This window comes from Cetorhinus maximus, chromosome 24 (genome assembly GCF_964194155.1).
Source record: "Cetorhinus maximus chromosome 24, sCetMax3.hap1.1, whole genome shotgun sequence".
Classification (NCBI taxonomy): domain Eukaryota; kingdom Metazoa; phylum Chordata; class Chondrichthyes; order Lamniformes; family Cetorhinidae; genus Cetorhinus; species Cetorhinus maximus.
This window is the reverse complement of record NC_135902.1, coordinates 38,328,831-38,343,704: the sequence shown is the minus strand read 5'-3', so window position 1 is coordinate 38,343,704 and position 14,874 is coordinate 38,328,831. Positions and strand designations below refer to the sequence as shown.

The 14,874-nt window shown below is 38.3% G+C and overlaps 1 protein-coding gene across 1 annotated transcript in view; it reads left to right on the top strand.

Annotated features, from left to right (window-relative positions):
• Window positions 1-8,089: 8,089 nt before the first annotated feature.
• LOC144699798 (cAMP-dependent protein kinase type I-alpha regulatory subunit) overlaps window positions 8,090-14,874 on the top strand; it is a 51,139-nt gene continuing 44,354 nt past the window's right edge. Inside the window, exon 1 of the mRNA XM_078571045.1 lies at window positions 8,090-8,171. Coding sequence (XP_078427171.1) covers window positions 8,157-8,171 — 15 coding nt within the window. The 5' untranslated portion in view covers window positions 8,090-8,156. The remainder of the gene's footprint in view (window positions 8,172-14,874) is intronic.

Sequence of the window (14,874 nt, the reverse complement as noted above, 5' to 3'; positions counted from 1 at the left end):
TGCCACTTTGTAGCAGGTGGTCGATCCCTTTCATTGGCTATATTCATTGGTAAAGTTGGTCGTAAGTTTATTTTGTTCACACATCATAAAGGATCCAAAAAAATTTAAAGTCTTCAAAGGGAGTCTCACCGAGGTGTGCCACCTAGTCCACACCGATTTGCGGTGACAGTCATCGGACATTCGTTATGGATAGTGAATGTTGCAACCGTCTTCAACATGAATGCCACAGGTGCCTTTCAGGAATCAAAAGGGGACATTCAAGAATCAGATATTTTGTAAATTTGTTTCGCTTTTTGACAATGACTCTATTTTCTGCACAATTATATAATGATAGAAGGCAAAATAAATTCAAGTTGATTTTATTTAGTTAAGAATTGCTGGTTGTGTGTATCTGTAGTGTTTGTAACTCTTGTGCAATACTGAGGGAATGCTGCATTGTTACAGATGTTGTCTTTTGAACGATATATGAAGCAAGATTGCTTCCTTTCACTCCTCCAAGATGGCCTGCCTTCACCTCTCCTCAAACTTCCTGCTATTGAAATTCTTATATATGCCTTTGACACCTCCAAGCTTGATCACTCCAATGTTCTCCTTACTGTTCTCTCATCCTTCATTAATTTCTATTTGCCTAAATCGCTGCTGCACATATTCTCTCTCACAATAAATCACACTTGCCAATGAACCGTCTCCACCCTGGCCTTTCTTACTGATCCGACCTTTGTCATCGCATTAAATTCAAAATTTCTATCCTTCTCTATAAATGGATTGCATCTCCTCCTTAATGCCCTATTCCTCAAACTCTGGGGTTCTGTGTATCTCACCATCCTTGGTATTGGACCCTTTAGCCACCGTGCCCATACTGTATAGAAATCCCTCACTAAACATTTCCATTTCCCATCCTTTGAAAGCCTCCTCAAGCCCGTTCCTTCAACCAAGCTTTTGGTTTCCCCTTCTGGTGTCTCCCTTCCTGGGTCAGCAATTTTGGTTACAACTATTTGTGTTGTGTACTTTTTTTATGTCGACAGATACTATGGAAATTCAGATTCCTATTGTTGTAACCCTGATGGACTGGCAATGGCACCAGGTCTTTCCATTGCTTTGGTTGCTGCGGGTTATTCTTTTAGTGGCAATGGCTATTGCCATTTTTGCACAGAATTGTTGCTGATAAAAGTTGCAACTGACCTCAACTACTTTGTTTCATACTGCCATTGCTGGAGGGGATCTCCTCATGATGCTCACTAATCTGTGTTTGCATATAAATATGGGGATTCCAGGTTTGGGAATCTCTCTGTTTTGGTTATCTATTGCTGTTCCCCAAGCAAGTCGAAGAAGGCCATAATTGCATCTTGGGAATTTAGATCATAAAGATCCAGGAGCAGCAGTGAGAACGTTCATGATAATGAGAAAGGCTTCTTCTGTAGTTTGTGCAAATGAAGTCTTCAATGCAGGTGGCAGGAGTTATGCAACATGCACATTAGCAGATTGCATTGATGATAAACCAGTGTTGCATGACATGACTCATATGGGAGATTGCAAGGTATACCAGGTAGCTAGACTCCTCCCACTAACTAGACACCTTTCAATGTTAAGTACAGAGGTAAGTGCTGCTCCTGCAATAACGTGTTTGAAAATAAATGGCTGGATCTATTTCTCATAAAAACCTTGCTGTGTACCAGGTGGTCCTGAGCAACCATTATCTTTGCTAACTCTTGTTGACTATGGGTAGATGTCTCACTCAATACTTCCTTGTCCTTAATACTATGTACTTCTCCTATAGTATATGTATCTGTGCAGATGGTTGGTTTAAGTGAGGGTGGTAATGGTTGATGCTAAGGTATGTGGTGCTGATTGGGTGTGACTGACATTCCACTGCTTTCTCCTTGTTTTGTGAAGAATGTAGATGGTACATTATAAGGCTATGGATTATCAGTCATTGAACATATTCAAGACAGAGATCAATAGATTTTGGATACTAAGGGAATTAAGGGATGGGGATAATGTGGGATGGTGGAAGTGAGGTAGGGATCAGCCATGATTGTATTGATAGCAGAGCAGACTCGAAGAGCCAAATACCTTACTCTTTGTCTATTTCTTGTGTTCTTATTCTATGTGCGTTAAATTGGAATATGTAAAGTCATTTTTTTGTATCAATATGTGCTTGTGGACTAGCTCCATGGAAATGTAGATCTATCATATGTTAATATGGTAGAAGGCAGTAGTTCTACACTCTCCTCTATTCTCCAAAGTCACAATGTCTTCCAAACTCTCCCTCTTGAATAAATCAGTAATAGGAATTAAGTTTAATATAATGGGAGCTAATCCCTTCCATGCTGTGCTTCCCACTTTCATGTATGAGTTTCACCTTTAAATGTAAAAGCAGTAAGAATTTAGAGAAATTGACCCATAGAAAATCGTAACCGTAATCTTTCCCATCATGGCATCAGCTGTATCTGCATGATTCAACTCTTTTCATTTCATATAGTGCGTTAGATATTATTTTCCGGTGCATTTTTAATAACTGCTGGCTTTCTTCACTTTGATCTATGTACACATATATTTCCCCACTGTAACTTTGGTGGAAGACTGGTGGAAACTCCAGTGTAAACCGAATGTGGAATCAGGAAAACCATGTGGAAATTACTGGCAGTTGTGCTTACAGTAATGTTCACTTATTACCTTTATGTACTTTTTAAATGAGTGCAGTCCTCTGAGTGCTTGAGATCGAGTGCACTTTGTCAGTGACATATTGCCATGCTTGATGTCTCCTTGGCAAACTTGGAGGCTGTCCGCCATTGCTTTAAATATGCTTGAGTTACTCCAGTACAGAAATTAACAGCATTCGCCAGGCTTTGCTGTTAATCAGCCTCTTATCAATGGTAATTTCAGCCTAAAATGAATATGTCATAGCTGGGTTAATATACTTTTTAATATTTATACCTGTTAATTGAAACATTAGCTGCTTGAGAAACATTTTTGTATTATAGAAATGCCATGATTGGCTGTTAGATTTTCATTGCCACTAACAAAATCTCTTAGAAACTGTAGAAACTGTTCTTTCAAGTTCATTCCTACATTCCTACTTTGTTAAATATATTGACACATAAGCTTTTCTCCAATCTTTAATTAGAAGATGAATATCAGACTTTTTGTTTTTAACAATATTGGACTACTGAGCCTTGGCTTATCTGAGATCACAGGCATTTTTAAAATTCCATTTCAGATTTTTGGTTTAAATGTTATTCTGGGCTATATTTATAGGGAAGTTTTTCAGATTACCAAGAATGTTTTGATGCTATATTGTGGCAACATATATAAGTGCCAGTTATAGTAATAATGAATGTTACAACCTGTCTGATACAGAAGGTTATTGACTAATTAAAACCACAGGCAACCAGATGCTTTTTTCATTCCCGTGAAAAATATGGTGTAATAATCACTATTGCCATTAGTAGAATATGGGCATTCAAGAAATGTAGCACATGTAACACAATCATGTCTCACTGTCTCATCTAACTAGATCTGCTAACTGATAATGATAGCATTCTTTATATAAACAAACTATGATCTAAATTTTCATGTCCGGATTTACTTTGGCAGTGGGTAAAGCAGAGTTTGTTCTTATAGAGTATCATATTACAGAATTTGTTCTTATACAATATCATATTGCACAATGTGCTTCAAATTGGTCTCAGATACCCAAATACCAGACTGCATCTTACATTCGAGAACATTAAACCGTGATTTTAACTTGGACCATGACTCAGGTGAGCAGCAAGCCTCCATGATATTTTCGATATGATGCACAGGAAACTTATATTTCTGAGTCACATTTTAATATGAGTTTCCCACCCACATGATGTACACAATTTCCAATGTGAGTTCCAGGGCCTACTTAAAGTGGTGATGCATCTCTTAAAGCAAGGCTGTGTTCCTTTCTTGGATTTTTAATCGGACAATTCTTTGAATACATGTTGCTTTCAGAGATGAGTCGAAGGATTTTGTCTCTTTTCTGCTGCATGCTTGGAGGTTCTAGTGGAGGAAATGAACCAATGAATGAGTAATTATTTCCCAGAAGCCAGAAAAAAGTTCCCAAGATCACAACGAAGCTGGCATGAATATAGATGGCTGAAAGGGTCAATGCCCCAGCATCATCCCCAGGGCCTGAGTTCACTGCAGAAAGGGGTTCATTGATCTATTAAGGGCAACAAGGGTGAGTACAGCTCTTCACCTTTCCACCTTTCTCAACAGTACCTAATAATGCTCCTGTCACCCCTCTCCCCCATCACTCTTAACAATTCCATCCTTCAGCATACAATCACAATCGCACACTGTAACACCTATCTTTATCATTCCAAATGCCCCACCTTTTCCTTAGATCCCTTCAAACCACACACTATCACTGTTCTCTTTTCACATCCTACCACTTGCATATGCACCAATTACTTCCAGTGGTCCTCCCTCAAATACACTCTTCCCTCTTCCTTCTTTACCTCCCCATTCTCATTCCATCTTGCTTCTTCTCTATCTTTCAGCACATGCACCATGCCCACAGGTTTTAAACATCTCTTCTTACATTCTCAACATTTGCTCAATAGTGCTGTAGAGAGGAACACGATGGTGGAGGAGTTGCCATCTTTATTGTCCTCACCCATGCAGAGCAGGACATTGTGGAGTTTTGTGGCCTAGACTGAGCCAGCAACATCAGGAAGCCAGCGACATATCAGAGCATATTACTTGAAACCTTTTATCCACCTCAGAAAATGCACTGCAGCTTCACAGCTTCAAGCTCTATATTCAATTATCAGCTACAAATATTCCACTTGCATCTGACAACTTAGCTCTTGTCCCTTTTCTCTTCTAGGCTCCTGCACAGCAAGAGGAGGAGAATCCTCCTATGGATGCACCGTCACTTGCTTCACCCCCCACTAGTTACCAGCTCAGATACTGGCATTCCATATGGGTTAGATAGTGAGCTAGATGGGTCTGCACAAGGTGAAACGCCAGGCAGCAGTGAGCCACTGCAGTTAATGATGGCAGGGATTTTATCAAGTTCTCTCCCAGGAGAAGGACATAGAGATGAGGACTTCTTGGACCCAGCCATGAAAAGAAAACTGCTGGCCTCACACAAACAGTAATGTGACATGTTGGAAGGCCTGCCAAGGATTGTCAGGACAATGGGTGAGAATATGGAGGAATCCACTTCAAGTCTCTGGTGGCATCATCACACATGGCATCAGCACTCTGCAGTCTAACCACTGGAGATGATGCAACTGGAGTCTGACAACACTAGTCTATGTTTGCATGTTGCAGCTTTGGTGAAAGTTCAGATTATGCTATGCAGGCTCTAGACTCCAGTCCCAGCTTGAAGAGACAGATGTCTCTTGGACAAAGCGGTGGGATGAATGGTTGGGTACTTGGGAGAAGCTCTCTATCTCCTGCAGTCTGAACATCTGCCGATTAGTGGAGGTGATGAGCCGCAGGCTCACTACCACAGTGACAGTGATGTTGTATTTGAGAAAATATTTAGCACAGACTCAAAATTTGTGACATGTTCACAATCTCTCACAGTGGTTCAGTGCTTTTCTAGTGAGTAACTGAGCCATATAGATTTGGAGTGCCCCAGGTTCTCACATTAGTCTGCGCCTAGCTTACTGATCACTATAGATGGGTGCTACTATTGGCTTCAGTGTCCCTATGTTAGGGAGGATAAAATCAGCCAAATTCTCCACTCTCGATCACTTGCAGCTATAAGTGCATTAATTTGGACATTGAGTGACAATATCAGGTACTAATCTCCTCCATCCACCCTATTGCGGTCAAATTGCCTTCTGATATTCACTGTTAATGCTCACATATGCATACTAGCCATTGGGTGACTTACTGGAGGGAAATCAAAATCGACAGCATTGTGTTCTCACAGGAGAGAAGTGGGGAGTGGGATAATTGATGGAAAAAATTGCAAAGAAACAAATACTCATTCGCATGTATTCATTTTGTGTAATTGCTTCATATTAATCTCAGATTTCTACACTTTGGGATTTTCTTATTGTCTATTTATATAATCCTTCCCAAACCTGAGTTCTATTTCACTGTGATGTGTTTTTTGAATAATTGCAAACACATCAGCCTCTCTTCGTAAAGGTACAAAACAACTTACCTTAGGTCTCTGTTGATAAATAGTCTGCTTTGTTTCGTACAGAAATATAAAATGGAATGAATGGCTTTGGATCACCCACATATGGAACTAATATGAACAGGCATAAGATGTTACCATAATCGGGTTTCCTCACATCTTTTCAAGTAGGATGATATTTAGTTTCGGAATACTCCAGCAATTATACTTTTCTCAGTTCCGTGTACATTGAAATGGTGCTAATGTTACATTTCTATCAGGTTTAACCAGTAAGCTATTCCTTTATAAAAATATACAAGTAGTGACACACCATTTCCAGCAATAAATGTTGATATCTCTGATTGTGTTTGAAATCTCCACTGCAAATGGTACAAGGTTACTTATATTGAAAGGGCAGAGCAGTGTTAAACTTTAGATTCATTTACTGAATACAATTGATTGAAAATAAGAAAAACCTACCATTGAATGTCCATGCCTTGAAATATAATCTATTTAAAAATAATTGGTGTGATTAAAGATTTCAGCATGAATTATTGAAAATAAAGAATTGTTGCAAAGCGGGAGGTCACAAGTATGAGTAATCTTTTATAAAAAGAATAAAAACAGTAACAAATTAATTTATCAAAAGAACATTGCAAAATAGTAGGCCTAAAGATGGAGCTACTTCACTATAGGAAGGAATATCACTTAAGGTGAACCTTAGTCTATGAATAGTTGTTTCTATGCATTCAATTCAATAGTAAATTGCTTCAGAAGTGCCTGTGAATAAGTCGGTTGTTTTTTTCAGCTGCCATCTCAGTATTGTAAGGTGAATTTATTTTATGCCCTCACAATATGTGCGCCATTAACCTTTCATTAGTGATAAGTTTTCACATTACAAATGGTTCATTATTCTTGTGCGTGAGGTGACATTCGAATAAAGTTCAGTTAGAGACAACTAAAGGACAGGTGCCTCGGAAAGTTACAAAAGATTTGGAGCAATTGTAGAAGGAATTCAACTTCTCCTCTGGAGCTAAAGAAACTCCAATGGCTTTGTTTCAGCAAATAATTCTATCAATAAGTGGATAGAAGTTTTGTAGATTGCTTGTAGACAGTGAGAGGTAGACTCAATCCTTATTGAGGAGTGTGCTACTTTTAACAACTTTTTTAGCCATTATTACCACTTAGTTGCCCCAGCATAAATCAGATAAAGGGAAAAGAATTCCTCCGGGCATGAGGTATAGCAGAATTGTAACTGCATTTATAAAAAGATGATTTACTGCACTTGGCTCCCAGAGGAAGTCTTCCCAATGATCACCAAAGCAAGGAACTGAATATTTCTAATGTCCAATAAACATTTCAAAAAGGCATGGATTTAATTATGTCACATCAGGTCCATGAAATGCAGGATGTCACAAACTGAGCGTTTGCTGTGAAACCAATTTAGCATTTCAGATCTATTTCCATCCAAATTAATTCCAAATAACACCTTTATAGCTAACGGAAATAAACTTCCTCCCTTCAGTTTAGGCTTGATTTGAACCTTCTCAGCAACAAAAGCTCATGGTAACTCAAACCACCTCCCAATTCCATTGTGAAATTTAACTCTATCTCACATTTTACTAAGAAACTGAAATCCATCACATATCATATAATCCACACATATTTATATCTCCCCATCATGCCATTGCAACACAAACAAGTTTAGATAAAATTTGTGACTTAGATCAAATTAATCATCATGGGCAGAATTTTATGGCCCTGTTGCAAGGTGGGCAAGCGGTTCAAAAGTCCATTGAATTTGGTGGGATTGGAAAACAAGATGTATCAATGCAATTTGTGACAATGGTGGGTAAGTGCAAAAAAAAGGCTTAGCTTAGTGTAACAGATAACTGAATAATGAACTCATTTTAGTGGCATTCCTGATTTGTCATCTTAACAGATATCCTAATTTTCAAAATACCATTCCAGGCACACACTACAAGAGCTGCCATTTCCATTGCTCCCCTTCTTATAACTCTGCTGTATTAAACATTCTACCCACATGGAGATTCTCCAGGTATGTTTGAGTGTATATGTGAAACAATTACTATCTAGAAGCCTAACAATTCTCTTAATGCTAAAACATGTTGTTCTCCAAAATTTCTAAAGTGCTAATGAAATTGCAGGTATATGCAGGTTTCTAACATGCTCCTAATTGGCTAATTTAAAAAAAAATCTTCCACTTTTCAATCATTGTGATTAAATCTTTTCCATATCTATGGGTGTTGCAAGTTTTTTGGTGCAGATTTCCTTTCACCCAGTGTTACAAGTATTTTTGTGATGATTTCCTTTCACCCAGTGCTCCCCTGAAATTTGTATTGTTATGTAAGGAGTAAAGTTTTATTTTACTGCCAATGAGAAAGCAACGTATCATGATGGACCAGCAATAATGATTCTTCAATGTTTCTCCAGCAACTAACTAGCCACTTGATAGGCATAAATGTTGCTAAAGTTCAACAACTCAGCAATAGAGAGTGCAATTGTTGAAAAACATGTTTGAGTGCCAACAGTGAAGAAGGTTAGTTCGGGCACGGGGCCTGCATATGCTGGTAGGCATAATAAAGCAGCAACGTTGTGGTAGAACAATCCATTAACATTCAAAGGGCCAGACTTTGCTATAGCAGGGCATCATATGGCATGCACTGTTAGTTGTTTGCGCACATTTACATTTAAAAAGCTTTTGCCTACAAAGTTGCTGGAAATGTGAACTGATAATGGCGCAGCAAGGGTAACAGGGCATCTGGGATATTGATGAACAACAGGACAGACAGTGTATGTGCTCAACCAATGAGATTTAAGAACTGAGAATTAAGCAGAGGAAGAATGGAAAAGGAGAGTGATTTCAATGGGTAAATTCAATATCATATCTGGCAGAGGAATATATATTATACATATAAGAGAGAGAGAGAAAGAAAGATTGGAGAAAAAAGATGAAAAGCAAATGTAAGAATGATTTTTTCAATTTGACATTTTCAAAATCTCCTGAAACTCTTCACCACCTGAAATAATGAGCCTCCACACTTATTTTTGTTCACTTTCTGGGCAAGAGGGGTTGATCGTAAGTCATTAATAACTACCACATAATTAAAAATATACTTACGCTTTAAATACTTGACTTAACTCTCTCTGGCGAGTTTAGTGGATAATGAATGTGCAGATGCAGCAATTTCAAGAAAACCATCGGGATGTTAAGCACAATATGCCATTTTTGAAAAGCTAATGGAAGAGCCGAATTTGTGGTGATTCAGAATTTACGGGGTATCTGTTCCGTGCTGCAATTGGCTGGCTGATTTGCACATTAATAAGGGCACACGTTGTTCAGCCACCATTGTTTTTTCAGTAAAATCTGCCCCATTCAAAGGCTGGAAGCATGGCAGCAAATCAGCAGAAAAGGCCAAGTCTGTCTAGATCAGTTGGACAACTTGGCAGAATGTTCAGGAATTGGAAACTCAATCCTCTTGGACAGGTTTATGATTTTGTTACTTAGTCGACAGAGGAAGCAATTGTTGATTGGCAATGGGACTGTAGAAATGGGAGTGTGTAATGAACAGCTGCGGTTTACGTACAACTAAATTAGGAACTCCTTTTTTATAAATGGATTTCTGATTTTTGTAATTGCCATTTTCTCACTTTTACTAGCCATTTTAACTCCTGTTGGAATGGCAGGAACATTCTCAGCTGCTCTCAGCTGACATTCAATAACATCTTTTTCAGGTCTACATTTTTGCTAATGTTGTTTCGGCCCTACGTTGATTTTGATCAGAAAATCTAGACCAGTTCATGATGTAGGACAATCAGGGAAATTCAGGAACTATTCTGAACATTGAAAAGTGAACAAGGCAACAGTTGGGAGTTTACTTACTGATGAATATAGTCAATGAAAGAGGTCAAACACTTGCTGAATAGTGGCAGTGTACTTTTGTTTCCATGTGGATAAGCAGCATCATATGTTTTCTGATTATGCCAGCTGAACTTCCGTATTAGTGGAAGCCATGGGGCAGAACTTTGCACCCGTGGGATTTTACAGTCCCGCTGAAATCATTGTGCTTTCGAATGGCTCACTGCCTTTTACAGCCACGCCTCCACCATGACGGGGGCCATAAAATTCCACCCCCTGTGTGAGTAAATAATAAATAGCACCAATTGAGGAGCTCATAAGACACAAGTGCAAATGAATGAATAACCATCTTCTGTGCTATAATTTCACTGATTGTGATTTTAATACTCTGGTGTGATTTGTTTTATAGTAATCTAACCTGACCTGCTGAATTCATTTGAATTATTTTACCCTTTAATCTCTTTTACTATCCAGCTTTAAGTATTACTTTTCAGCTTCCATCCTGGTTTTCATTCATTTGTGCCTTTTGCTTAATCACTTAAGCTTCCAATTACATCAGCTTTTGCTGTTGATCTTATGTTTAATACATTTAACATTCATTTTCCTTTCTTTTATTGCTTATTTTAAAAATAATGTTCCCCCACTTTTCAATCATTGTGTTGAAATCTTTCCTATACTAATGGACGTTATAAGTTTTTTTTTGTGCTGATTTCTTTTCATCCAGTGCTTCCTTGAAATTTGTACTGTTATGTAAGGTACTGAATCCTTAAAATTTAGCCAGAACAGAGTCATTCTGTGGAAAATCTCATCTCCTTTAGTAGGCCCAGGAACAATAACATATTTCTTACATAGTAACCCATTGGGCAAAATAAACTAGAGTTTGAGAATGCACTACTAAAGTCAATATTTAAATATAGTTTCTTTAGGATGGTCTAACTGTTAGGGGGAATTTGGGAAGCCAAGCAGTAATCAATGCAAAGATGGAAGTGTGAAAAGCATAGGATTGCTAAATCCTAAAGCACTTACATTCATTGCTGTAGACCCACTTAGACCAGAAGTTGAAAAGGCATTAGAAAGGACCAAGGGAAGCAAACAGACCATGGATTTCACCATATTTCATTTTTATTAAATTCTGAATGGCAACACAGCTACCCCACAAATACTGACTTTTGGGTGGGATAAATGTGTTTAGGATGTTGCTTGTTAGTTTGTTTTCTTATGTATTCAACTAACGATTTATAAGATCCCTGTCTAGTTTTAAACTCAAGAAAATTTTTTTGCAATGTTACCATATTCTCTTTATGTGTTTAATGAGGGGGCCTACTACTCTAATATCAACTGTAAATGATTTCATAAGTACACAAATTTGTATTCCAATTGCTGACCTCAATGCGCTCTCTCTTCTTCCCGTCTATGTGTGCACATGTGTGTTGTTATAAATGTCTCTATTGAGGATTATATTAAGGGTTTAAAAGTGGATTATATAGAGAGATTGACTGTTCAAATGATTCTCTGTGAGGTCGTTGACTTTGTAGAATTCATTTGTGTACCACAAGTTTGTATTTGAATGTACTATGAAGAGAATATTGGTGCATAACATATATGTAAAGATAAGAATTAAAAGAGATAGCATGATAAAGTACATTATCTGGTTAGTGACTGAAAACACCTCACTTTTAGACTCATTTTCATTTTTTTTGAAGGGGTTGGGATGGAGGGGGGGCGTAATTATACCTGTCTCTATTGTGAATTATATTAAGGATTAAGAATGTACAGTTTTTGGTTTCAGTTTAAGGTGAATTGGGGGTTGTTTACTTTCATTTTGGTTTAGTATGCCTGTGTGTGTTTACAAACCATGTAAACTTTTGACATAGCTGAGAAGCTTTTAGAAGCAAGAAATCCTTGAGGTTGCTATGGATAAAATTGCTGAAGGTGGAGCTATGCTCTGCTCGAAAAGGAAAACTGGTGGGTTTTGTTTTTTTTTAGGAACAAAGCAGGTGTAAGAAAAGATGACCTGGAGGCTGCAGACATCCAATCTGTTGTTGTTAACCAAAGAACTCAGTTCTGTATGTTTACAGAGGAAAATAGGGAGTTCTAGAGAATTGGTAGGACCAAGTAGCTCTGTAATGAGAGCAGAAGTCCAGCTACGGAACAGACACCAAGGGAGTGTCTACGTGTATCTGGCTGGTTGTGGCGTGTAACCATCAGTGATGCCTATACTTGGACCAGGAGATCATATTGGTAGGAAGATACCATAGGCTTAAGCTGTGAAGTGTGCAGCCAGACCCAGAGGTAAAGGAGCTGCCTCCCAGAGTATGTTTAAAAGCCTATCAGAGTGAAAGCCACAGTAAAAAGGCTAAGCTGGGCTAAGTCTGTTGAATTGAGTTTAAGGTAGAAGCTCATATTGTTTAGAATCATTATCTTATTTGCTCCTTGTACCTATTTAGTCATTATTGCTTGTGTTTGTTTTGTTCAAGTTTGTATAGTAAAGATTCTTTTGGTGTTTCAATTTAATCTTGGAGTCTTGCTGCTTATTTCTTTACCCTTGGTTCTTTCACGCATTACATTCTTTAAAATATTATGGTCTATCAAGCCAGATCCTAACAAGTGTCAGGCTTATCCAGTGTTCTCATAGCTGGGGTCATAACAATATCCTTGGCTTTTATTGAATCAGTTTCTTCTTCAATATTTACATATATGGCACACAATAATATGCTACTCAGACCAACCCCTCCATGTTTGTGTGTGTGTGTGTGTGTGCATGTGTGTGTGCATGTGTGTGTGTGTGTGTGTGTGCAGTAAGTGTACATGATTCTGAATTATCACAATAGCCTCTCATGTGTTGGTACTTTGTATTTTGTGTATTGTTTACCTCCATGTGTCTATACTTATATACATTTTTACATGTAATACATATAAAATATATCCATGTGTTATGAAATAATCATCTGTATGCATATACTTCGTACTATTGTGATCCTTGGTCACACTTTTTGTCAACATTTAACATTAAAATGTAAATGCCAATGTAAAACATTTAGAATTAATGTAATTCTATGTTACATTAGATGTTGTAAACATTTGCCTGTAGCAATACAGTTGCAGGTCCTTGCTAGTAGGTGACTCTGTGAAATAAGTTTCTGAAGTCTTCCTCTACCCACAGGCAATTCATTAAAACAACTTGCATTCATATTGGAATATAAAGGTTTGGCATATATAGAGTTAATGTGGGACTGAGAACAGTATCACCCACACAGTGATGTAAGACAGCACATGACACACACCCAGGGTCAGTGTGGTGTTGGACAGAGCAGCGTGCAGACCAAAGTCTGGAGACATCTCCTAGCTTGTACCCTTTTCTGTATATTTGTAAATAGTTCTAGTTGTTAATAGTGATTTCCAGCTAACCTGCTAAAGACTATGAAGACTTCATCAAACCTATCAAGCTGTAACCAATACCCCACAACACACTTAACACTTTTAACATAGAAAAACATCCCAATGTGCTTCACAATGGTGTGGTCAGGAATAAATGGATGTTAAGTCTGCTCAAAAAGGTGAATTCTACAGAGGATCTTAAAGGAAGAGGTTGACAGGGAGACAGAGGGGCGTAGGCAACTAATGTCCACCAGCTGAAGAGTGTAAGAATCAGAGAAACAGAGTGTTTGGGAGTGGGGTTATGAGGTTGCAAGAGATTCCAGACATAGGGAGGGCAAAACCATGGAGGGATTTAAACATGGGGATCAGAATTTAAAATTGGAGGCTGGTCAGCAAGGGCAAAGATGATAAGTGAGCAGCACTTGGTGTGAGATACTTTGGATGACCTGAAATTTACGGAGGGTGAAGGATAGGAACCAGCCAAGAGCACATTGGAGTTTGAAGGGGACAAATGCATGGATGCGAGTTTCAGAAGCAGGTGGCTTGAAGTAAAGGAGGAGGCGAGTAATGTTACAGATGTCCATAATTTATTTGCTGCTCTAGTTGGAGGTGAGGGTGTGGAGACACTTTTTGGAAGTCAGGGATTACTTTTGCTCACCAAAATGGTCTTGAATAGTGGATAGCTTTAGCAGAGGAGAGTGAAGTAACACTCAATGTCGTCCAGCCATATCTGGGATGGTGAGGTAAAACAGTACAGCGTCAGATACACTTAAGTCTGTGACCCTTGGAGTTGCAGAGCAAAGATTGTAGCCATTCCAGGGAAAGGATTTGGATCTGAGAGAGTAAAGGCTTTGGTCAGGACAAAAGGATTAAATCTGATCTGCTTGCACAGAGTCTTTGTAAATGGAGTACATTAGGTGTAAAATTTGGGAATTTGGTGAGAGTGGGAATTCAGTATAGAAGGACAGGAACAGCCTTAGTGATTAGGAATGAAATCACTTTAATAATAAAAGAGGATATAACAAAAAGTAAGCAGCTGGTGGAGAAGCAAGTGGCTTGAATTATTGATAGAATTAAGAAATAGAAACTGATTTAAGACAGTTGTGGGAGCTGTGCATAGGTCACCCAGTAGCGGCTGGGAAGTGGTAGATTATATAAGTGCAGAGATTAGTCAAACAAGTAGTAAAGGCAGAATGATTTTAATGGAGAGTTTTAACTTTCATATTGATTGTGATAAGCAGATTAGCGCAGGTCAAAAAGACAGTGGATTTCTCAAGCGTGTTCAGGATAGTTTTCTGCAACAATATGTCCTAGGACCAACAGGGGGGCATGCCATATTTGATTCAGTAATATGTACCTGTGCTGAAGCAGGTATAGTTAAAAGTCTAGTGGTGTGTGAATATTTATCTAATAGCAATCATAACATGATTGAATTCAACATAGTGTTTGAGAGGGGGAAGCGTGAAACAGCTAGTGAGATTCTAAATTTAAGTAATGTTGACTT